General features: G+C 53.1%; 2 protein-coding genes and 1 long non-coding RNA gene across 8 annotated transcripts in view; 1 reads left to right on the forward strand and 2 right to left on the reverse strand.

Moving 5' to 3' along the window:
- Nucleotides 1–1,907: 1,907 nt before the first annotated feature.
- On the reverse strand, nucleotides 1,908–18,595 carry RAB36 (RAB36, member RAS oncogene family). Of its 4 annotated transcripts, none has more exons than XM_019814716.3 (11): nucleotides 18,457–18,595; nucleotides 17,588–17,670; nucleotides 14,492–14,583; nucleotides 12,552–12,617; nucleotides 12,021–12,122; nucleotides 9,545–9,609; nucleotides 7,893–7,944; nucleotides 6,757–6,838; nucleotides 6,339–6,429; nucleotides 4,690–4,787; nucleotides 1,908–4,165 (listed from the first exon to the last, which is right to left on the reverse strand). In XM_019814716.3, exons 2-11 carry the CDS (start codon nucleotides 17,654–17,656, stop codon nucleotides 4,028–4,030), a joined length of 855 nt encoding a protein of 284 aa, XP_019670275.1. In that variant the 5' UTR covers nucleotides 17,657–17,670; nucleotides 18,457–18,595; the 3' UTR covers nucleotides 1,908–4,027. The 4 variants fall into 4 exon arrangements, with proteins under 4 accessions (XP_019670275.1, XP_019670277.1, XP_019670276.1 ...); XM_019814718.3 differs by having other exon boundaries at nucleotides 4,668–4,787; XM_019814717.3 differs by having other exon boundaries at nucleotides 4,650–4,787.
- Nucleotides 18,596–18,608: 13 nt separating this feature from the next.
- RSPH14 (radial spoke head 14 homolog) overlaps nucleotides 18,609–23,469 on the forward strand; it is an 84,088-nt gene continuing 79,227 nt past the window's right edge. The window contains exons 1-2 of one of the 2 annotated variants that reach the window (XM_023241549.2): nucleotides 18,609–18,715; nucleotides 22,657–22,776. The gene's annotated coding sequence lies outside the window, so the exon portion shown is untranslated. Of the gene's footprint in view, nucleotides 18,716–22,656; nucleotides 22,825–23,469 lie in introns of those variants that run through there. The other variant, XM_003994830.5, reaches the window with a different exon arrangement.
- On the reverse strand, nucleotides 21,866–22,690 carry LOC109493261. 2 transcript variants are annotated; one of them, XR_002737233.2, is made up of 2 exons: nucleotides 22,389–22,690; nucleotides 21,866–21,979 (listed from the first exon to the last, which is right to left on the reverse strand). It is a non-coding gene; the product is annotated as an uncharacterized LOC109493261 (long non-coding RNA). The 2 variants fall into 2 exon arrangements; XR_006588421.1 differs by having other exon boundaries at nucleotides 22,107–22,590.

Raw genomic sequence — 23,469 nt, forward strand, 5'->3', positions numbered from 1 at the left:
CTGTCCTGACTGTACCCTCATCCTCACTAGCTCTGGGGGCTGGAGGCCAAAGGAGGGCTCCCTTCAAGCAGGACGTGGCCATGTGACCCCCATCTGTCATCTGTCATCCATCATCTGTCATCTGTCAGCCCTTGGGAGCTGCAGGCAAAAACAGAAAACTAGGGCGATCAATACAGCTGTTCTTTAGTCTGTTTGCTTGTGCTGTACTGGACAGTGCGTGGCTGGGCACCTCCTCCAGACCACCAGCCCCAGGCCCAGAGTGGGGAGCAGCGACCTCTGTGGGACTTCCTTGGCCAAGGTTTCCCAATGAGTGAGTGTGTGGGCCTTCCCTCCCAGGCCCCCCTCAACTTAACTCCACCTGCTTTCTGCAGAATCAATTATTGATGAGGCCCCTACAGCTAGGGAGTCCCAGGGGGGTATCCTGGCTGTCATTTCCAGCTTTCACAGAGACAAGATGAGCTTGTTCCTGAAAGCATGGCCTGTGAGATGATCTAGGCTGTGGCTACCAGTGGTCAGAGGCCCAGAGCACCCTCAGGCCAGGGGGTGCCACCCACCTGTGGGGCACAAGGGAGCCCTGGGGCTGCTTTGTTTCCCAGACCACCCACCATGTGTTCCTGAACAGAGTAGGGAGTAAGCAGAGCGAAGGGCCTGTAGACAGCAGGCTGGGGTGCAGGCTCAGACAGGTGGCTGGCTGGTGGTCCTGAATGCTGGGGAGGCGTCTGGATGTGGGGGTGGAGGCCAGGAAGGATCTGGGCTGCCTGGAAAGAGGCGGAGGCGGTGTGACAGCCACATTTCCCGTCTGCCGATCAACTTCCCTCAGGGGAAGGCCCGACATATGGGAGGTGACATTGGGAGCCACAGCAGATGGCAGAGGAGCCCAGGAGCTGCTGGGAGCAGGTCTCATATCAGGGCAGCGCCTGAAGTCCTGGGCTTCTTGGGCAATGGTGTACCCAGGTCCCCCCCCACTCCCCAGTCTTCAGGAGCCCTTTCTCCCCTAGAAGAGCAGGGTCCTCCCTAAGCTGCATGCTGCTTCTTCTGAAAGCTCCCCCCACCCCATGCCTTCTCTCGGTCCCTGCCCTGGGCCTCCTTGGTCGCCATGTCCCCCCTGCAGGCTCTGAACTCCTTGTGAACCTGGTCCTTTCCCAGGTACGTTAATTCTCATCCATGCGAATGTATGAACGTAAGTGACCCTCTGTCCATGTCTGTGTCCCAGTTACCTAGATCTTAGGTAACCTGAGCTCTCCCTGCTTAGGATGCCCTGGGTCTCTCTGGAGAGTGAGGTTCATTTGGGGGTGGCTCCCATCTCACCCCTCAGATGAAGTGAGAGTTGAATGGATCTTCAGTCTCCCCCCACCCACTCTAGTGGCCCAAAGCAGGGCTAGGGCAAGAGAGAGGCCAGCAGGTGCCCAGGACACAAGATTAGGGAGGTTGGGAGCAAGTGCCCCACTCTGAATCACTGGGGAGGCTTTGTCACGTCACATGGCTGCAGGGCTGGGGGAAGGCTGACCCAAACTGTGGAGACTCAGGGAGCAGGGGGTGACAGAGGAAGGGATTGGTTAGCTCATTTCCTGGCTCTGCTGGGGACCCTGAGGAGGGCTGGGTGCAGTTGAGGACATGCGAATAAACCCCTTTTAGGGGTCACAACCCTGGGCAACAGGGCACTGGGACCACCTGACTGGGGGACCCATGTAAGGGACACAGCATCCCAAAGCTGAGGCTGCTTGGCAGGGAAACAGGGCTGAGGGACAAGCCATTTCTGAACCACTTGTGTATGGTCCTGTTTCTGCCCCAGAAATTACAGCCAAGTCTTGAGGTGTTTGAAGAGGATGTCTTTGTCAGCTTGTCAAGTGATTCTGACAGAGGAGACTCTGAATCAACCAGTGGGAAACAACCGAGCACACAGTGGGCAGCATGGGGAAAGTTTAATAAAGGGCCACTTACAGAGAGTGGGCACACACAACATACTGTGGTTGGTTCTAGCTCAGGAGCTAGCAACAGGACACCATTATTGTCGCCGCCCCCCCCAACCCTGGGGCCTGAAGGAGTGAGGGGAGGGAGCCATTGGAGAGCGCTAGCCCACTGTGACCAGGCTCCTCCGTCCCGTGACACTTTCTGTTGTGTGTCACAGCCCTGGTCCTAATGTGACCTTCCTGCCCCCCAAGATTGTGTCTAGGTGGACCAAGTTGGGGACCCACGCCACAGAAGGGCCAGCAAGTCCTCTTTGGGAATCCTGAGTGTGCGAAGCTACATCTATAAGATGGTCACTGAAGCACCTTCGGTAAAAGCTAAAACATAGACACAAACCAAATGTCTCCCTCAGGGGGCAGGGCACTTGGGACTCTGGTCCATCACGGGAAGGAAAACGGCAGCTGCTAAAGAACAAGTAGGTTCGGTGTGTGGAGAGGGCTCCTGCAGGTTGACAAGAATGCAGGCTGCCAGGCAGCATGTGTGGTGGAAGCTCATTCTGGTTAAACAAACAAGCCCACAACCATGGTTGTGCTGCCCAGGAATAGTCTGAGAGGATTCCCACAGCCATTAACAATGCTTACTTCCAGGGACAGGAGGGGGAGTTTCAGTCTATATACAAAGCTTTGTAGTGTCTTGTTTTGGCTTATCACAAGTGTGTACATAATTCCTTTGTGTGATTTATATAAAGAAGTATTTTATAGCTATAAAAAAAAGACAGCTAAAATGTGAAGGGAGAACGAACAGAAAAAAGATGCCAGGTTCTTCCCCAACCAGCATTTGGCAGTCGCTATCAGCCGATGAACGCCACTGGGCACTTGCAGTGTGCCAGGCACTGTATGGGGTACTGTTCGGGGCACTGACCAGAACAGCTGTTTGCAAAATGCTCACCTGAGAAGCAGGTGGGAAGTGCCCAGATGTGCCCACCTGCTTGTGGCATGGGGTGGGCAGGGATGAGCAGGCACCCACCCAGGGCCGTGGAGTGTGGGGTGGGTGGGGGTAGTCAATAGCTCCCACAGAAGAGTAAGATGAGGGTATAGAGAGAGCGGGCACTCTGGGAAGGAGCTGGGGAAGGGGTGCCTGGGTTGTTCCTTCTGGTTCTGGATGTGCAGGACAGGGTGGTGTAGGTGAGGAGCTTGCTAGACTCTGGAGGGCCTCTGATATCCTCGAAAGATACGTGGATGCCACCACAAAGGTCCTGAGAGGCACACACCCAGCATTTTCTTGTTTTCCAGGCCCTTCCTGTATAGGCCGGAGGGAGAGAGGGATGGCAGGGCAACCGTGGACACCAGCTCAGCAGTGTCTGGGTGACCATTGCTGGTAACAGCAGGGCAGTGCCATGAAATTTGGATGTAGTAGGAATTTACCTCAGGGGCAGCTGGGAAGCCTTCTTCCCATAGCACAGCTAGGGAAACTCATTGTCCAGGTGGGCCAGAGGGGCACGAATAGCCTATTCTGCACATTCTCACCCACTGACCACTAGGACAGGATCCCAGGGATCAAAGGCGAGCCAAAGATGACCCCTTGGCCAAAAGGGGCCTGAGAGACCATCTTGTCCATCCTCCTCCAGAGGGGCAAGGCTGCTGAGGGATCCCATAAGTCTGTGGCAGAGGGACAGTGGACGATGAAGCCTGGGGCTCCGAGGCCCAGAACTTCAAGTCCTGTTGAGAACAGAAAAGTCCCAAGCAGGGATGACAGGTGGATTTTCCCTCATATGCTGACTTTGACAAGTCCTGCTTGCCTGGACCACTTAGATGAGAAGGATTCTGAGGCCAACCCAGGAAAGCTGGGAGAGTGCCTACATGGGCAGCTGATGTGTGCTGAGGGTAAGAGATAGTGGGGCACAAGTGTCTCATATCTGTAGTCCTGAGGCCTCTCAAGGCCAGGTGAATCTATAGGAGGGACTGGCCTTCCAGATGATCACCACACTATACCCACAGCTGGGCAGTGAGAGGCTCCTGGGCAGCCAGAGCAGGTCTTTCCTGGCTCCTGACCTGCTAACGACAAGTGGCTGAGCTCTGGGGCTCAGCATGGTGCGTGGGCAGACACGGATTGCTTCCTATCACCCCTCCACGGTCATGGAAGGCACTGTCCATGCATGTGCAGGGAGTAGAGGCTTCGGATGCAGGCCCCAGCTAACAGCAACCCAGGCTGGAGGATGTCTTGCTCTCCTGGGTCTCGGGTGGACTCTCCTCCATTCCTGTAAGGTTGGAAAAAGTCACATGGCCTCAACTAAGCACCTGTAGCTGACACTGGGCAGCCTCCCTCCCCTGCCGCTGGTACCCTCTGGTGGCTCCACTGGTCCCAGCTGAGCTTGACCTCCTGGGCCTCTCAATCAAGGCCCTGATTACCTGGCACAGGCTGAGAGGCCTAGGATGTATTCTAGGTGGCGGAACAGCACGGGCAGAGACACAGACTAGAAGAGCCAAAGCCCGGACACATCCATGCAGCCAGGGATGCCCAGCCTGGCTCATGAGGAAGCTGCTGGAAGGGCAAGGAGAGCCAGGGAGGGAGTCTGAGCTGGCAGGCAGGGTCAGGGAGGCTGTGGGCCTGAGGTCCGAGTAATGGCAAAAAGGATAGCCCAGAGAGGACAGCACAGGGGGACGAGTTAAGGGAATGGGCTCTTGGGACAGGGGGATGGTGGACATAGATTTTAGGCTGCAAGCCTGCTCCCCAGTCCCCACCCTGCTGTCTGTACGCACGGATGAGGTCTCCATCGCCGACCTGGAGCTGGGCACTGCTTCTCCTCTCCAAGTCCTGCAGAATCGACTGCTCGAATGCCAGGGCAGCTACGCGGCTGAAGAACGCCTTCACATTCTCCCCTGTGGGCCCAAGAGACAGCCCTGACCCTGTCACCTCTCCCCTCACCCACAGACGAATTTGTGAGCCAACAGGTGCGGGAGCCAGGGTGGCCCGCCTGTGGGGCTTCCTGAGGCGGCACAGTGCAAGGGATGGGGCGGGCTTGCCCGGCCTCCCACCTCAGGGGGTTCTGGGGCCCCCCTGCCCTGGCAGCTCCCTCAAATCTGAGGCTTGGTTTCCCAGCATCTACTCTTCCAATTATTCGCCACTGAACATCTCCGTGGGCCAGGCACTGGGATGTGTGGAGATCAGAGGGTGTCTGCTCTCTTGTCACTTTTGAGCACCTGTCCAGTGAGCAGTTGTAAAGATTAATGTTCTGTCAACTTCCACACGGAGGCTTTGTGCATCCTCCTCCAGGTGGAGGAGGCCACCCACCTGGGCACAGGGCTAGATTCCAACTCCTGACATGCACATGACCCTTGTGCAGCTAACAACCTATACAACTGCTCAGGGCAATCCTGCTTGGCCCATAGGAGAATTCTCAACGAATGTGCTATTACTCTAAGAGGGTGGGTTCTCATACGCACGGTGGATGTTGTCAGGAAGGGGCAGAGGGAACTGGGCATGGCCATTGCCACACTCTTATCTGTGTCAGGCTGGAAGTTGTGCTTCCACCCGTGGTGCCTATCCCACCATTACCTCACCAAGTCCCTGGCCAGATGTTTACCGCAGCCCCTCACCCAGGGCAAGGACTACAAGGCATAATGCCTGAGTCCCCAGAGCCGCTGGGGCCTTCTATGAGCCATGCAATAACTGCATGTTATTTCATTTCATCCCTGGCAACAACCTGTGTTTTTAAAGTGTGTCCTTTGCTTCTCTGCATTTTCTAACTTTTCCACCATGAATACACATGGCTTTTATAATTTAAGACAACATGTTTTTACAGTAAAAATAAGATGAGATAGAAAGCATCACCCATTTCTCAGATGAGGACACTGAGGCTGAGAGATGTTAGGCATCTTGCCAGGGCTGAAGTAAACAGTGGCTCATGGGTGAAGGTGGCACAGGGACTGAGGGCTCACTGTGGCTGGGGCCCAGTGTGGCTGGAGGACAGATGGGTGGGATGTGGATGAGGGCCAGGGGGCCATGAGCAATGTTGCAGTGTCTTTCACGATGACACCCGGGGAAGGGGTGGGAGCCCCCAGTTACTGGACCCTTCTATGTGCCAGGAGGTACCTCTTACCCGGCTACCTCAGGTGGGGGGTGGGCAGAATGGTACAGTGGTTACAGGTGAGGGCTATATTCCAATCCCAGCCCTGCTACTTCCTCCCTGTGACCCTGGACATGACCCACAGGGATAAAATGGATCTGACTCAAGGAGGGAGGGGGTTGCATTACAGAACACAAGCATAGGGCCAGGTGTCGCTATTCCTGTTGCCCATGGGGGAGGGCTCCTAGTCTGCCTTTAGGGATGGGAGACTCCTCTCAAGCAATGGAAGCCAGCACAGCTGGCTGTGACTCAAGCATTCCATAGAGACACAGAAGGAAGCTCTGCACGCATTGTGGCAACTCACCTGTCTTAGCTGACACTGACCAGTACTCTGCCCGCATCTCGCTGGCCAGGCGCACAGCCTCCACTTCTGCCTGCTCACATGCAGCCCCTGACTGGGAGAAGCAGCCCTCCTGACCCAGCTTTCCAGGCCCTCCCTGTGGGGAGGCACTTCCTACTGGGCCTCCTCCCTCCCCATGTCACCCTGGGATGGGCAGCCTCAGTGTACGGGTGGGGGTACACATCCCCAGGGTTGAGACCCCAGTGATCCCTCAGACAAGACAAAACAGGAACAGGGAACTCAGGTGCCCCTAACTTTCAGCTCCTGGCCTCCAAATCCCCATCTAGGCATGTCAGCACCACCCTCCATTCTCCAAGCTTAGGCTGAAAGTGGATGCATTTTCCCGGGCGCCATCCTAAGCCTCTAGCTCTGGCGTGCTCACCAGAAGGTCCTTCTTGGTTCCCACGAGGAACACGAAGCAGGAGCCCGGCTCGTTCTCCCTTAGCGCATCCTCCAGCCACTGCCTGGAATGCACAGAAGGAAGACAGGCTGAGGAGGGCATCCGTCTCCCTAGAGACGTCTGAAGAAGACCAGGGAATGGAGGGTGCAGACCTCGGTCCACCCCAGAGCTGGGAGCATTGAGCCTCCAGTTGCAGGGAGGGCACCTAGACCCAGCTGGCTGAGTGGGGCGCTGGTCCTGCCACCAGCTGGACTGAAGGTGGGTGGGGATGCAAAAGCACTTATCAGGGGAGGTGAAGACCCTGGCAGCGCCCTCACCCTGTGTCAGCTTGGGTGAGTGCTGTCCTCAACACTTTCATCAACTTAAACAATCACCCCAGCCTCCCTCACGGGGTTTGGGAGAAGCTGGATATGAATGCCCCATGCCCAAGTGAGGTGAAAGGACTTTGGTCAATTCCCAATTCCCAGCAGAAGCAGATGGCCTCCCAGAATTGGTCATGTTACCACGTCTCCTGACTGATCTCTACCAAAGACAGCAAATACTATCCCTTCAGACAGGACTGGATATACGTCATTTGTAGGACCCAGGGCAAAGTGAAAATGTGAGGCCCCTCCTCCAGCAATTATTAAAGCTTTCAAGATGGTGACAGCAGAGCATTAAAGCAAATGCAGGCTCAGGGCGCCTGGTGGGGCTCAGTCAATTAAATGTCCGACTTCAGCTCAGGTCATGCTTTCATGGTTTGTGAGTTGGAGCCCGCATCAGGCTCCCTGCTGTCAGTGCAGAGCCCACTCCAGAAACTCTGTCTCCCCCTCTCTCTGCCCTTCCTCCATGCACACAAAATAAATAAGCATTAAAAAAAAAAAAAAGAAAAGCAAAGGCAGGACCTTGTGAGTGCTGGCCCCAGTATGACTGGGCTGCCCGTGTATCCTGAACTGGCCCTGCCTTCAGCAGATGGATGCAAATTTTAAAGGATAATTTGGCAAATTGGACAGTAAGTGGCCTGTGGGCAGTCAGTTCTGACAAGTGAGCCTGGTCACGTGCACCCACCAATGGGGGCCCAGCTTGTGGGTGTTCCCAAACCCAAGAGGACCACAGGGGCCACAGAGTCCCAGACTTGCCTGGTGTGCTCCAGAGTCTGCACATCAGTGAGGTCAAAGGCTGTGATGATCACTGTACACACAGGGAGAAGCCAAGAGCAGGTCAGCAACAGGTGAGGCCAACATGGTGTGACCAGGAAGGGCTCCCCTCATGCAGCTCCCTGCTCCCCAGGAGAAACCCAGAGAGGAGCCTGGCTCCCACACAACTGCCAGAGTGGTCCCCCAGGCAGTCGGCTCTGGTCCCCACTATGGGGGCTGGGGAAGAGACACTCCCTAGCGGCCCCTTGGGACCTACCTACCCACCACCCTTTCCAACCCATATCCAGAGGTCCAGCCCCAGGGGTTATCCAGGGAGGCAAGATGAGCTCATGGGCTCCTGTGTTCAAACTTCTCTTCTGCCACTTACAGCTGAGGGAGCTCAGATGAGGGTTTTAACTGCTGAGAGCCTCAGTTTCCCCATCTGTGAAGTGGTGAGAATGATATCTCAGGCTCTCAGGGTTGCCGTGAGGATTAAACAAGAACAGCTATTTTACAAGCTCTTGATCTAGGGCCTGATGCAGGGATTTTGACCAATGGCAGCTATGGCTATGAGGACAATTAGCAACAACCAGCTTTAGGAAAATAATTTCTGAGGAGCAAGGTAGACAGAAAATTGGGAGATGCAGCCGCTGCCCCCTAGGTGCCTCTCCTCAATGGCTCCGCCCTGGACCCGTTTTGTCCAGGGTGTCCAGGAGCCTGTTGGGAGTCCTGAGGGAAGCCCCATGTGGAGGACATTCCAGAGTGGCCCTGGGGAAGTGAGCGGGGCTGGGCAGAACCTTCCTCTGCACCTTGGCTGAAGGTTATAGGAGGCCGCCTGAGGCAGAAAAGAATGGAAATGAAGGAGGATACTGAGGACCTTGATGGTGGTGGGCCAGGGTGCAGTTCCCAGGGGTGTCCCGGTGCCTCACACCTCATCCTCAGGGTGTGTCATGCCCCTGAGAAGACGGGCCAGTGCAGGAACTCCAACCCACAGCCAAAGTGCTCATGGTTTGTTTCCTGTTTCTGCTTTTCTCAAATCTCAAATGGAAACTTGTAATTTCTTTACACCAGTACTGAGTAGACATAATTGTGCCTCAAAACTTGAGCCTGGTTCTGGAGCCTGTGAGCGGTTCTCATGTCTCCCATTGAAACCCCTTCTTCCTGGGAAGCTGGGGTTGGAGTGGGGAGCTTATGCTGCTGCCTACTGCCTGGGAGGCCTGCCCAGTGCCCGGGCCACCCCCACTGCCCCCCATCCACAGGTGCAGTCCTCCTGTGGCCCTGCCACTCCTCCCCTCCAGCCTAGCCTCCCTGCACCTCCTCCAGGAGTCGACTATGCTCTTTTCTTTTTAGGGGGTTTCTAGACATGCATCTCCCTCTCTGAGCATCCTTCTGAGCTGAAACTGGCTGAGACTCACAGGGAGCAGCCACCAGCACAGGGTCCCTGAAGGATGTGACTGCAGAGGCCAATCACAGGCCGGGCTGGCTGGAAGGCAGTTTCTTCATCCCAGAGGACTGGCCAGGAATTTTCTCAGTGGTTCTCAGAGGACAGATTTGGTGTCTGCGTGGAGGACCTGGACTTCTTGTTATAAGCCCAGTGGGAGCCTCCTGCTGTACGTGGTTGAGGGCCCCACCATTGCCATCACCCAGATGCTCACCCTGGGCACCCCGGTAGTAGGCAGATGCAATGCACTTGAACTTCTCCTGCCCTGCTGTGTCCCAGCTGTGTGGTGGCAGAGACAGAAAGGGAAACAGAGAGGTGGCAGATTAAGCAATTGCAGTGGTCTGAGCCAGCAGGCTAGCGGGGCTGTGGGTGGGCAGGCCTGAGGGCCTGTCCCAGCTACCAGCCAGTAGTCCCCGCCCACCAATTCCTCATGATCTCTTCCTAAGGTGCCCCATGGGGGAGCTTCCTGGCTGGATTCACCATGCCAATGGAGGAGGGGGCATGGCCCAAGTAGTTCTACTGCCTGGATAAATGGAGTTGTAGCTTAGTCCCTTTGGACGATGCCATTAAAAAAGAGTATGTTCCCTGATATGCTTGCTCTGAAGATGTGGAAATCCACCTGCAGGGGAGGCCCTGTGAATGGGAATGGGGCTCCAGGCTAGGCTGCCAGCTATGGATCTGCCCTTGCTCATGTGTGGCTGGGCCATGGCTTCAACATTCTGTACTGCAGCAGAGGGTATGCTCAGGTTTCTGGGTTGGGGGGGGTGGGAGTATATAACAGGGACATGGTTTGCATCTCCTGGGTGACTCTGAGCTCTGGCTCTCTGGAGGGGCACAGCCCTGACTTTATGGAAAAGAATGCAACAATCGATTAATGATGTCTGCCATGAGCACACTACAGGAGAGGGGGACACCCATGCTGAGATCTACTTGCTCTGGTTTAGAACCAGGCAGGTAATCAATATGCAGGCCTAAACCTGAAAATCCATTCCCTTTTAAAAAATAATAGATTGGGGTGCCTGGGTGGTTCAGTCGGTTGAGCATCCGACTTCGGCTCGGGTCATGATCTCACAGTTCATGGGTTCAAGCCCTGCACTAGGCTCTGTGCTGACAGCTCAGAGCCTGAAGCCTGCTTCGGATTCTGTGTGTGTGTGTCCCTGTCTGCCCCTCTCCTGCTCATGCTCTGTCTCACTCTGTCTCTCAAAAATAAATAAATGTTAAAAAAAATAAATAAATAGATCAGAATTTAACTCTTCAGCAAATGGAAGAGTAGACAAGCCATGAATAAGACCTCAAAAGTCTGAAATGTTTTCATGTGATTCAGCATGACGCAGAACATTTTGACTCTATTCTTTCATTAATTCATTCATATTGTCTTTCATTTCTGAAGATGACTCTGGATGGGAAGCTGGAGGGTGGCCTGGAGGTGGGGCCAGATGGATAGCTAGCAGTGGCTTCAATGTAGGACAATAAGAAGCCAAGCCAGGACAGTATCTGTTCTAGTTAGATGTGGCCAGTGGCCACAACGGGGAGCCCAGCACAGGCCATTCTCTGCACGGCTCCACCTAGGCTGCCCCATCAGCTCTGTGCTCCTCAGCTCTCCTGGCTCCAGAGCCCCTTGATCCCACAGCCCTGCATTTTCACAGCCTCTTCTGCTCTGGTCTGGCCCTGTACTCTCCCTTGTGCAAGATTCAGCAGTGCCACCTGTATCACTAGGGAGGCACTGGGGCTGTCCTCAGGGAAGCAGACATTATCATGACAGAGTTAGGAGCTGAGGTCTATGAGAGGGTGACCTCCATCTTGATGACCATAGATTCCCCGGCTAAGCCCAAGCAGGGCATAGAGGATGGAGAAATGAAACCAGAGGAGCAGGGGTGAACCCCAGGGAGAGAGAAAAGAGAAGGGGACCAGGACAGAGGCAGTAGGCAAGAGGAGGTATAGGAGCAGCTGGGCAGAGAGCATAGAATGTGCCATGCAGGGCAGCCTGGAAGGGGGGAGGAAGCCACACAGGAGAGGGTAGGGCTGGTGACACAGAGAGGCCTGCAGTATCCTCCAGGTGCCAGAGGAGAAGGAAGGTAAGGTCCAGAGCTCTAGTGGGAAAGTGTGAGGCTGGGGAAAAGACTCTGGGCTGTTCTGACGGAAACTGGAGGGAGAGGCTGAAGCCAGTGGGTCACTGAGAGGCAGAGACATGGAGTCTGGCAGGGAAGCAGACAGACAGAAGGAGATGGAGCAGAGCGAGGGCAGAGGGTGGGGGTGGGGGTGGTACATCAGGCCTGAGGAAGGCACATGGACTAGGTGCCTTTTGGCTCCATTTTCCAGATGAGAACAGATGCTCACAGGCCTGAGGTGACTGGGATCACCAGGGGCCAGGCAGACCTGGACCCGGAGCCAGAACTTGAGGGGTGGGCATTAAGAGAGAATGAGGGTGAGTAGGCTCATTGGTCTGTGAGGCCTTTCCCAGGTCTGATGACCAATGTGAGACACCCATGGGGACTGAGGGAGTATACAGGGCCTCGGGGAACTGGAGAAGTCCAGTTTCACATAACTGTTCCTGTTTGTCCAGACAGGTCCTCACTGGGCACCACAGGGAACAGTCAACAAGGAGCTTACCAAGGCTTTCCCCAAGGGTCTCCTCCGCAAAGCCCACCCATGAGCCACACAGGAAATGCTGTGACATGATGGCGACTTACATTTGGAGGCTATAGGGAATCCCAGCAATCTCAAAGCGCTCGATTTCAAAGTCTACCCCGATGGTGGCCTTGTAGTCACGGTCAAAAACATTCTTGCAAAACCTGCGGGAGTTGAGGGAGTCATCAGAGAGGCTGTGTGTGGAAGCTTTGCTCACGACAGCCAAAGTCTGCAGGCAACGAAAAATTCACCCTGTAGGGAATATAAGGAGATGATGGTCCACAGGGATAGACCCTAGATGGATGGAGCTGCCAACAAGAGCCTTGTGGGGGTGGAGCAGCAGCCTGGAAGGCAAACACTGCAGGTCAGGGCCAATGAGGTATGAGCCCGTGGTCCCAGGGTATGGTGTCATGAATGCCAGGCTCCTGGGATGCTGCACCCTCCTCCTCCTGACCTGCCACTCCCTGGTTCCCTGTACCCCCTCTGGAGACATGGTTCCCATCAGCCAAGCAGTTTTGACTACGACAAAGTTATATGGGCCTCCCAGGCAAAAGTGTGACAACTGGTGCTGGGAGGTGTGGCGGCAGGCATACCTGTGGATGAGGCTGGTCTTGCCCACGTAGAGATCGCCAACGACAACCACCTTGGAGAGTCTGAGCCTGTGAGGGATATGGGTGTGTTGCTCTCAAGCTTGGCCACAGAGCATCTTCACACATATGGGCCCTTCCTTCCCTGAGCTCCCCACTCATGAACCACCCCTCAATCCTTGACAGGGGACAGGCCACCTGCTGAGACACTCTGGGATGTCTAGCCCCATCCCTGGTATTCAAAGGGGAGGGCAGGAGGGCCTGCATTTGTTCTGGGGACTCTGCCATTTCTGGGGCCATACCCTTGTGCCACTGGGCGAGGCTCTGTCATGAGGATAAGAATTGGGCATGATGAGAGGCTGAGTCTTGGGCTGACGGGGTGGAGGGAGGAGTCCTAGGTGGTGTGATTTACAAACTGGGGGTGCAGTAAGGAACCGGGAGCCACTGATGCAGACATAACACCCATGTGCAGGGAATAAAGGCATGGGGGAAGAGAACCCCTGCATGCTCATACCCACCCCTGGGGCTGCATGGGCTCTTGCTCTTTGCAAGCAGGTGCTCCCTGACCAGGACACCATGGCCACCAACTGCCTTGGAGGTATCTGCAAGGTCCAGGCAGGCCCCAAGAGGTGAGGAGTGGACAGGAGTCAGACCAGGACACGGCACCAGGCTGTGGCTTGAGGCCAACCGGCTCTGAAGTTCTTGGGCTCCCCAGGGACCCTGCTCACTGAGAATAGTCACAGCATCACCCTGTGCGTGTCCTGCACTCCCTGCGGCAGCATGCCTGGGACTCCTGGTGATACTTTAAGTTTCTGCAGCTCGAGCCACAGGAGCTCAATGGGCAAACATCTGACCAGGCACTCCCTCTGCCGGCAGACTGTGAGAAGGCACTTGTGTCACCTGGTGACCCGGTGCAGCTCCCCTGGTCATGTCCGAGAGTGCAGCGGCTGTGTCTTCTCTGCTCCCAGCTGGCTTCTAGTTCTGGAGCAGGGCGGCCCTGACTCCACTTCCCAGATGAAGGAGTAAAGGTACTGCTGAGGTACTGTGGGGGTACCCACCGTGCCTCAGTTTCTGCACGTCCCAGAGCTGTTGTTAAGGGTCAGAGAGGTCATCTGCGTGAAGCACCTTATAAGGTACCAGTACGTCCTAACTGGTGGCCAATGCTCTCAGCCCATGACCATGGCTGCTTTGGCTATTCTGACCTGAGTGAAGCCTCACCTTGTGCCACCTTGGGAACCTCAGTGCTGGGTGTCCGCTGCCACCTCACTACACCGTGCGACACCTGTGAGCTCAGCGGACTGCCTGAGCAGACTGTGAGCTCCTCAGGAGGAGAAGCAGAAGCAGGCCCTGGTCCCTGTGTGTCAAGAAGAGTAACTGCTAACTCCCTGTGCTGGCAGAGCTGGCTGCTGCCAAGGCAGGAACGAGGCGGTGCCAGGCGCTACAGGAATGAGGTGGTACCAGGTGCTGCCGAGGAGGGAACAGGACAGACACGGCCCATGCCCTCACAGGCTAGGTCTCGTGAGGAATCCAGATAGACAAACTCGGAATTCTGTGAGCTAAGTCCTTGGGACCCAGAAGCACACAGGCGGGGCACCCCACCCAGCCCAGGCTGGGGAGCAGGGGTGATGGGGGACTCCCCTGACACTAGACTGTGAGCTGAAAGAGTAGGAAAGACATTCCAGACAGAGCAAGCAGACATACACGGAGAGAGACCTCAGGCTGAAAAGTCATGGCGCAACTTACTGAGAAAAGGGAAAGCTGTTCTCTATGGCAGAGGTGGGTCAAGCAAAGCCAGATCAAAATCCCCATCAGCCCCAGGACTGTACTGGGCTGCACAGGTGTCATCTCTGTGTTTCATTTGTTCGTTCATACATTTATCCATGCATTCATTCCTTCTTGCCACCTCCTCACACATCCTGCACCCCCTGGCATGTGGGGTCACTCACCCGACGGTCCCCGTGTTCCTGCTCTGGCAGGTGCTGCTGACCTGCCCGTGAAAGTGCTCCTTGAGCTGCAGGCAGGCGTCAGGGGTGTACCACTGGAGAAAGACAGACAAACAGGTGGGCACTGTACCCTGTGAAGCCACGGCTCCATCACCCAGCAGGGCAGCAAGGTGGTGACTTGTTTCCCAGCATTCTCTCCTGCCCCAGCCTCGAAGCTCCAGCTTCATTAGCTTTCTCTGATCCCTCTGTCACATCTGTCTTCTATCCCATCAGTGGCCCTGAGGCTCCAGGGTCTTGTGAGTCCTGAGGAGCAACAGCAGAGGCCAGGCCAGACCAAAGGACCTGGGTGGTGACTTGGAGAGCTGGGTCTAGCCTGGGGCAGCTGTGCCTTTGCTGTGGGCATTTGGCAGATCTCTGTCCTCTCGGGGCCCTTCAGGGTGAGATGAGGGGTGGGCTATGAGGGCCCTTTTGGCCTCCAAGGTCCTTCCATACTTTCTACAGATCTTGGGTGCCATTTTTCTTTAAAAATATGCATATGTGCACATGGGAAATGTCCTGGAGGGCTCTTTTCATCTTCCACATTTCTTGGAAGGCAAAACTGGGCTATGGTTTAAGAGTACGATCTCTCTTAGGAAGAGGAGGACCTGTGTCCACTCTTAGCTGCTGTGTGATCCCAGACAGCTGTCTAATGTCTCTGAACTTTAATTTCCCCATCTGTTAAGACCTCAGAAGCCTGGAGGCATAGAATGAAATAATGTTGTAAAGCCATCAGGGCAGACCCAGCCTGGCACATATTAAGCGCTCAGCAAATGTTCACAGCTCTTAAGAGGTCATGACACATGTCGAGTGCACTTTTGTTTTATAATTGGAAAAGATGATATTAAACAAGCTGAAGGTGACTGTTATGTTTTACTCTCAGATTGGCGGAGGCTAAGGATGGAGCGTGGTAAGGACACGGGGAGAAGGGCATCGTTGGAAGCTGTTGGTGTTCTCTGCTATGATATGGCAGTAGTCCCCCGGGCCACCCTCTGTGTCCTTCAGAGGGGCAATGCTTGGACCCACAGCTCCCCTATGGCAAGAGTTCCACCTCCTCCCTTAGCCCTAGTATTTCTTCTGCGTTCCCAGGCCCTGAGATGGGATCTTCCCTGGCCCATGTGCCCCCACAGCTCCATGTGGGACAGAGGAAGCAGGGACAGTGGAAGGAGCTTTACAAAAGGGTAAGTCACAACATCTCAGTAGGCCCATTTCCTCATCTGTAAAGTGGGAATACTCATAACAGCAGCTCTGCATATGGTCGTTGAAGGATCAAAGGGGTAATGCAGGTGAACAGCTTAGCCCCGTGGCCCACATTCATGTGGAACAGTGTCAGCTACTTTAGGAGAAAGCTGGCTGCTTTTTCTTGTCGACTTCCATGTCGGCTTCAAAACAGGGGCCAGCCTGGCCAAAGTGGTCATTAGAGGAATCCCACCATTTTGGATGCACTGAAGAAATGTAATAAGGAAGACTGGGCAGGAAGCGTGGGCTGATTTTGGATACAGGGAAACTGAGGCACAGAGTAACAGGAGTTACTGACCATGAATTTCTCAGGTGTGAAATGGTGTGGCCCTGGGATACAAGATGAAATGCCACAGATGGGAGTGGGGAGAATATTACCCTCTGTGAAAACACGATGGATGCCCCAGGGTAGGGGAAGGTTGGAGCTCTGGAGTCAGACCCACATCAAGTCCTGGCTCTGCCACACCCAGCTGTGTGATGCCAGGCAGCTCTCCCTACCTCTCTGAACCTTGTTGGTCTTCTCTGTAAATGGGGTCCTCTGTCCCTGAACTGTTTTGTGCCCATCACACTTCCCTTCCTTTTGCCTCATGAAACATCTGTGTCCGTCATCCCTGGTTACCACTGTCAAGCTTTCTAGGGAAGCAATTGCCTGGGCTTCTGTTGAGATGGAAAATTCTGGGGGAATTGTCCACAGATCTGAGGCACCACCGCTTTCTCTGTGGGTGTGTAGAGGAAGAAAAGGTGAGAAGATATGGTTGCAGACCCAAATTACCCAAAGTCCTACAGCCATCTCCTTCTTCCTTACCAGTCTGGGCACAGAACTCAAGAAAAGAGGTCACTCTACAGAGGATTTTTCCCTCCATGCCTGTCCCAAGTCACATGGAGGCAACCACTGTGTCCTTCCAGAGGTATTTTTGGCATGTACAAACACATACATTTGTTTTCTCCCCTCTCCTTTTTTCCACCCATGGAAGTACCTACACACTGTTCCCTTCCTTGCATTTTACTTAATTGACTTTAGCCATTACTGCACATCAGCTCCTGAAGGGAAGGAAGCCTCATTCTTCCTCACGTCTGTTAGGAAGTAGCATTTTGCTGTTGAAGCAGCCCCCTCTGGAGGACATTTACATTGTGTCTGACCTGTTTTACAAATTGCTTCAATGCCTGGCCTTGAATGGCTGGATCAGAAGGCAGGGGCAGCACAGAGGTGGGAAATACTGTCTCACTGCCCCCTATAGGGGTTGTACTGATTTGCATCCCCTGATGCAATTAATACTGGATTTTAATACACATGGCAGAGAGCTGTGGGTTTTCAGCAGGAACCAAGCCGAATGGTAAAGAGGGACACCCCCGGATTTGGTTTCAGGAAACTAGAATACTATTTTGATAACAGTAGTAATAATGAGAAAGGCAGAAATACCCACAACGTGGGTAAGGGAGCTCCCATTTACCAAGAGCCAGGCACCCAGTGTGAGAGGAGTTATCCTTATGTATCAGCAGCTGAGAGGTTGAGTGACATGCTCACAGTCACACAGTCAAATGAGAGAGTCAGGATTCACACCCAGGACTGTCTGACAGCAAAGTCTGTGCCTTTAACCTCCATGCCACCCTGTCTCCTGGTGTCACCCTTAACTTGCTGGTCCACTTTGGGAGAGTCAACACCAAATCTCCCTGCTTCTCTAAACTCTGGTAAGTTCCCAGGGTCTGTTAGTGAGGGACTGACCTCCTAGGCTCCTGAGCTTTGTTTCCAGTGATGAATGCAGGTGGGGAAATGTGGATTTGGACATGAAACACACATAAAGGGCTGGCCTAATGACTCTCTACCTTAGGGAAGCTGGTGATGATGCGGTCCCGGCTCACAGGTGGCCCCAAAGGCGTCAGGGAGGACCTCATCCTTCCAGAATGTCCTGTGGACCCAACCAGGGGAGAGTTAGGGAGCTGTGCAAAACCCTGGGGACTCAGCCTCAAGTTTATGTTTAACTTCTCAGCAGCTTTAAACATTGATCCTGGCCTCCTTCTCAGTCAGGGATACCGGCCAGAGGTCATCTCTTTCCATCTGCAGACAGTATGGTTGGGGTGGGGGTGGAGGGGACCAGGCTTTCCTAGTCCTGGCTGGGAGTCAGGAAGACCTGGGTCTCCTTCTGCCAGGTATCCAACCAGGAGAGGAGAGGCTGCTCTCTGAACTTATCACTGGGGTGCGAGTGAGGCATTGCACAAACGCTGAGCTGTGTATCATAGCCTAGGTGGAGGAAGTGGAATTGGGGTGGGGAGGGGTGGTCCCTTGCTCCTAGTCTCTAAGGGATTAAGGTTTGGGTCGGGGGCGGGGGGGGGGGCTTAGGTTTCAGCCCACAGGCGTTTCCTTGTACCCCCTCACCATGCCCAGCGCCTGGCCCCTCAGGCCTATTCAACAGTCCTGCATCTTCTGTCTTCCCCCTTTCCCCACGAGGGTGGCCTTGGCCGAGGCCTTAACCAGGCCTATCGTCCTCCCGGATCTGATCTGACTCTCCTTCAGGACCAACACGGGCCTGGCCCGAGGTGGGCGCTCAGGGAATGAGGCCCCGGGGCTGCAGGCCTCGGCTTTAAGGTTACCTCGGTGAGAGGTGGGCGGGGACGCGGAGCCCTCCCAAATAGGGCCTCCGGGACAAGCCCATACGGGGGCGAACGAGGTTGGGGCAAGGGTATGGCGGACTCACCCACGGAGGTTGCGAAGGCTCCAGAAGCTTGGTGACCTGGTCAGGCTGGGCCCCAGGCAGCGATCACCATGGCAACGAGCACCACGCGAGACCCGCCGGCTTCTGACGAATCCAGGGCGTCGGGGACGGGGTCTGGGCGGGGCTCACAGCGGAAAGAGTCCCACACGCAGATAGCGCAGTCGGTCACCGTAGCAACCGCAGCCTCTTGGGGAACGGCGGAACCCTCCAGGACACCGCACAGGCGCACGCGATCACCTTGGTAACAAGGGCCGGAACTGGCAGGCAGGCTGTGGGAGGGCGGCGGGGCGGGTTCAGGGGCGGGGCTGAGGCCCTAGGGGTGGGGCTGAGCGTGGAGAGACTCGCGCACCCGCCTCCGTGGGATAGGTGGTGGCTCAAAGGAACGGATAGAGATTATGTGAAGTATTTAAATATTTATTTTCAGAATATTAAATATGATTTTTATGGTTATCTAAATTTTTTGTTTTTCTTTATATATTGGTATGAAGGGATCTCCAAGATCCCTTGACTTCTTGTTCTCACAACCCATATCTGACTTATTGGTACATCCAGTAGGTTTTACCCTGAAAATTTGTCCAGTATCCTCTTACTCTCTTCCACTCCCACTAGTATTGCCCATGTCCCAGCCATCATCTTCTTTCCCTGCAGGTGGTCGCCTTGCCTTCACCCTTGCCTCTGACCTATTCCCAGTTCAGCAACCCCAGGGATCCTCCTGTTAAAACAGATTAGATCATGGCAATCTTCCAATGCCTCCTCATCTCTTCAGAGTAATAAAGTCTTTACAATGGTCCAAGAGGCTTCACGTAATTTGCTCTGGCCTTATTTCCTCTTTCTTCTTCTTCTTCTTCTTCTTCTTCTTCTTCTTCTTCTTCTTTAATTTATTTTATTTTAGGCACACCTGGGTGGCTCAGTCAGTTAAGCCACCGACTTCAGTTCAGGTCATGATCTCATGGTTCATGGGTTGGAGCCCCATGTGGGGCTCTGTGCTGACAGCTCAGAGCCTGGAGCCTACTTGGGATTCTGTGCCTCCCTCTCTCTATGCCCCTCACCTGCTCATACTTTGTCTCTCTCTGTCTCTCAAAAATGAGTAGATATTAAAATTTTTTTAATAAAATAATTTTTTATTAATTTTTTTCTAATTTTAGAGAGAGAGAGCACATCGGGGAGAGAGGCAGAGGGAGAGAAAGAGAGAATTTTAAGCAGGTGCCACTCGGAGCCCAATGTGAGGCTTGATCCCATGACCCTGGGATCATGACCTGGGCTGAAATCAAGAGTCAGATGCTCAACTAACTGAGTCACTCAGGAGACCCTCCTCTCTTATCTTCTACTGTTTACTCCCCAACCCCCCATCCCACACAGGCTCCACTGGCCTTGTTGCTGTTCCTGCAGTGCACCAGGCACTGGGGTGTTTGCACACTGGCTGTTCCCTAGGTCTGGAATGCTCTTTCCCCGGATATTCACATTGCTCCCCTTCTCCAGCTTCTTCAAGTTTGCTCAGATAACACCTCTAGATGAGGCCTCCCCAAAGCAGCCTATTTACAATGGCAGCATTCTCCCAACCCCTTAATTCTGCTCTGTTTCCCCCAAGTACTTACCATTTTCTAACATATTATATAATTTATTGTTTATGTTGATTGCCTATCTCCCTCCACTGGCAGCGGTGAGAGCAGGGGTGTTTGTTTATTTCATCCATGTATTGCATTGGCTAAACAGTGTGCCTGGACAGAGCAGACATTTAGTGAGTGTTAAGTGAGTAAATGAATATTAAATTAAAAAAAAAAAAAAGAAGGTGGAGAACACTGTTTGAATCATATTTACTTGTATAAGTTTAGCTGGGCTCTGGAAAGCTACCAGTGGTTGTTACAAGTGAAGACAACCAGTTGGCTGGGGGTTGAGAAAGGAGGGAGACATTTTACTTTCATACTTTCTAGATTTTCCTCTATGTGCATATATTGCCTATTCAATAAATAACTCAAATGAAAATAAACAATTTGGGACACAGAGAATAAATAAGATCCCCCATTTCTGGCCCTGCAAAGTCAGCCTTGATTATTTTGGTGTGCTTCCCTCCTTCAAGTCTTTCCCCCAGACACCTCCTCTCTGCAATCAGGGCATAAGAACTCTTGCTGTAGCATTGGCATTTAATTGGAGTCCAGCCCCCTGCAGTGGCCTACCATTTATTGACCTTAATCTGCATAGTTCTGAATCTAATGATGCCTGAATATCATATGGCTGGCTTCTGGAGCTCATTTTATAATTAATTTCTGTAATTAATGGCTGTTTATAAGCTGACCTGAGTCACTGAGCTCCTGTAAGCTAATTTCTGTTTGAAGAGTGAGGCATGTGGGCTAGATGGCCTCCAGAGGCACTTGTAAGACTGTGTAATCACAAAATGAGAGAGTAGTTAGCTTTGGAGAGGAGGATGGGGTATGTGATAGGGAAAGAGGATGCAGGAATTGATAATGTCTGGTGGTGAATTCATAGATCGTTGTTACATTTTTATGCCTCATAAATTAACATACATATAGCATAATGTTATGTGTATCTTTAAGAACATAACAAAAAAGAGATTGAAAAATGATAAAATACAAGGATAATTAAAAAAAAAAAAAAGACTCCAGGGGCGCCTGGGTGGCTCAGTCGGTTGAGTATCCAACTTGGGCTCAGGTCATGATCTCATAGTTCGTGAGTTCGAGCCTCATGTGGGGCTCTGTGCTGACAGCTCAGAGCCTGGAGCCTACTTCAGATTCTGTCTGTCTGTCTCTCTCTCTCTCTCTCTCTGCCCCTTCCCTGCTCACACTCTGTCTCTCTCTCTCAAAAATAAATGAACATTAGCAAAAAAACTCTTAAAAAAAAAGACTGTAACCAGATTCTGAGAGGCCTAGGGTACCCAGTTTTGAGAATCTACTTGATTTAGCTTCCTGATTTCACAGATAAGGAATCTTAGGCTCAAAAAATCAAAAGAATTTGCCTAGTGAGTTAGAACTATAATTGGAACCCAGATTTTCTGAACTCCTAGCCCAGTGCTCTTTAAAAAAGCTAAGAGGCTCTGGCTTAGAGAGATCTTTTATGATTAGGTCCTTGGAAGGACAGCAGTAGGGGGCAGATCTCCACATCACCATATGGGATCCTTGGCCACAACAGATTAGGTCGTGGTTAGTTATCTTCATTTCAAAGCTAAATGTGCTGGAGGCTGATGCTTGGTGCCTTTGTTAAATTTCAGTGCTGAAGACTCAGGCTTAGGGGGTGGACTTATATGAGTTGCTCTACCTCCTCCTATGCCTCAGTTTACCCAGCTATAAAATGGACCTGACCCTGTACTTCAAGGGTTTGTGGTGAGGATCACACAAGATGGTGAAGGTGCTTTGTAGATTATAAATCTTGATTCAAGCCCATTAACCATTCATTTATTCTACATTTACTGAAAGCCTTCTAGTATATTCCTGGCACTGGAAAGACAAGTAAACAGGATTGACATCGTCTCCACCCTCAGGGAAGTTGGAGTCTGCAGGAGGAAACAGAAATAAGTAGAGAATTAGAGGAGAAAGTTTGCCAATGGGCTAATTAAGCTGTGGGAACATTTACTAATTTGGAATTGGGGAGAGGATAGGCTTCATGGAGGAAGTGTATACCAAGCTGTGTCCTGAAGGACAAAGAGGTGGTCAGTGTTACAAGTAGCTCAGGCTGCAGGAAAGAGTTGACCATTTGGGAAATTAGAATCCAGCATGACTGAAGGAGGCCCATGACTCCGGGCCTTAAGTGGCAGGCTAGGAGTTTGGAATCTATCCTGAGACCAGTGGGGAGCCACAGGAGGGTTTTATGCAGGTGATGGCTGGGTCTGGCTTGCTTTCAAGAACAATTACTCCAGCCAGCAATGTGTTGCATCCACTTCAGGAGCCTATCTGTGTCATTACCAGGTGGTCGGCAAGTAGATAAGGAACATGGGCCAGGGCTAGACGGTCCCGGGATCGGGCCTGTGTGGTTTGAAGGAAGGTACTGAACCTCTCCGAAGTTTCTGTCTGTGAACTGGAGTTTGCTCTGAGGATTAAAGGCATGCAATGCTCAATTCAGAGCGTACAATCGCTTCCTTTCCCTTCCCTTCCTTTTTGTACCATGAACAAAACTGAGCTGCCTTTGTTCTTCACAGTAACCCTGTAAAGTATCTTTATCCCCATTTCACAGCTTGTCCCAGCCCGGGGCCGTTTGCGCCTGCGCGTTGGGCACTGAGGACGCCACGGGGGTAGCTTGGCAACCTGGTCGCCTGGCAACGGCGTGCGCTTCCGGGACCACGCGCTGAGGCAGGTGAGCCAGCGGCCGCCAAAGGGAACAGGGGGTCCCCAGACCCATCCAGTAAGGTTCACATTGGGCTCATGTCCTCTTATCCCAAGGTTCTCTCACCTGGCTGGACTCCCTAACCCATGCTCCTTAGAGGAGGGCAGGCCCCTGTCCCCAGCACCCATTGTTCCTTGCCGGGGGAGTCCAGAAATGGCCACGTTCCTTCCATCTAGGCCCCTTCCCCTCTTTCCCTGTGGTTTGGTACCCAGAATCAGAGTCTGGCTCATCTCTTTTACGGGAGTTGACCATTCCTACTGGAGTTGACTGTCACTGCGACTAATCGCAGTAACCACCACCACTATAATAGTAACCCCAGAGGACATATCCCGAGCCTGGTGTGCCAGGCCCACGAGTAGCAGTTCATATGACAACTCCAGTAGGGAGGGAGGGAGGTGCTATTATCACCTCTCTTCTGCAGCTGTAGAAAGACACAGGCAGAAGTAACTTGTCAAGGGCCACCTATGGCCTAAGTCTGGAGTCTGTTCTTAACTACAGTTGAACCTTTGAACTACCTAGGGGTTAGGAGTGCCAATGCTACCCTTTCCTCACAGTCAAAAACCCATGTATAACTTCTGACTCCCTCCTTAACTACTAGTATGCCCACTGTTGACCAGAAGCCTTAGCAATAACATAAACAGTCAATTAACATGTATGTTATGT

This window comes from Felis catus, chromosome D3 (assembly GCF_018350175.1).
Source record: "Felis catus isolate Fca126 chromosome D3, F.catus_Fca126_mat1.0, whole genome shotgun sequence".
NCBI lineage: Eukaryota > Metazoa > Chordata > Mammalia > Carnivora > Felidae > Felis > Felis catus.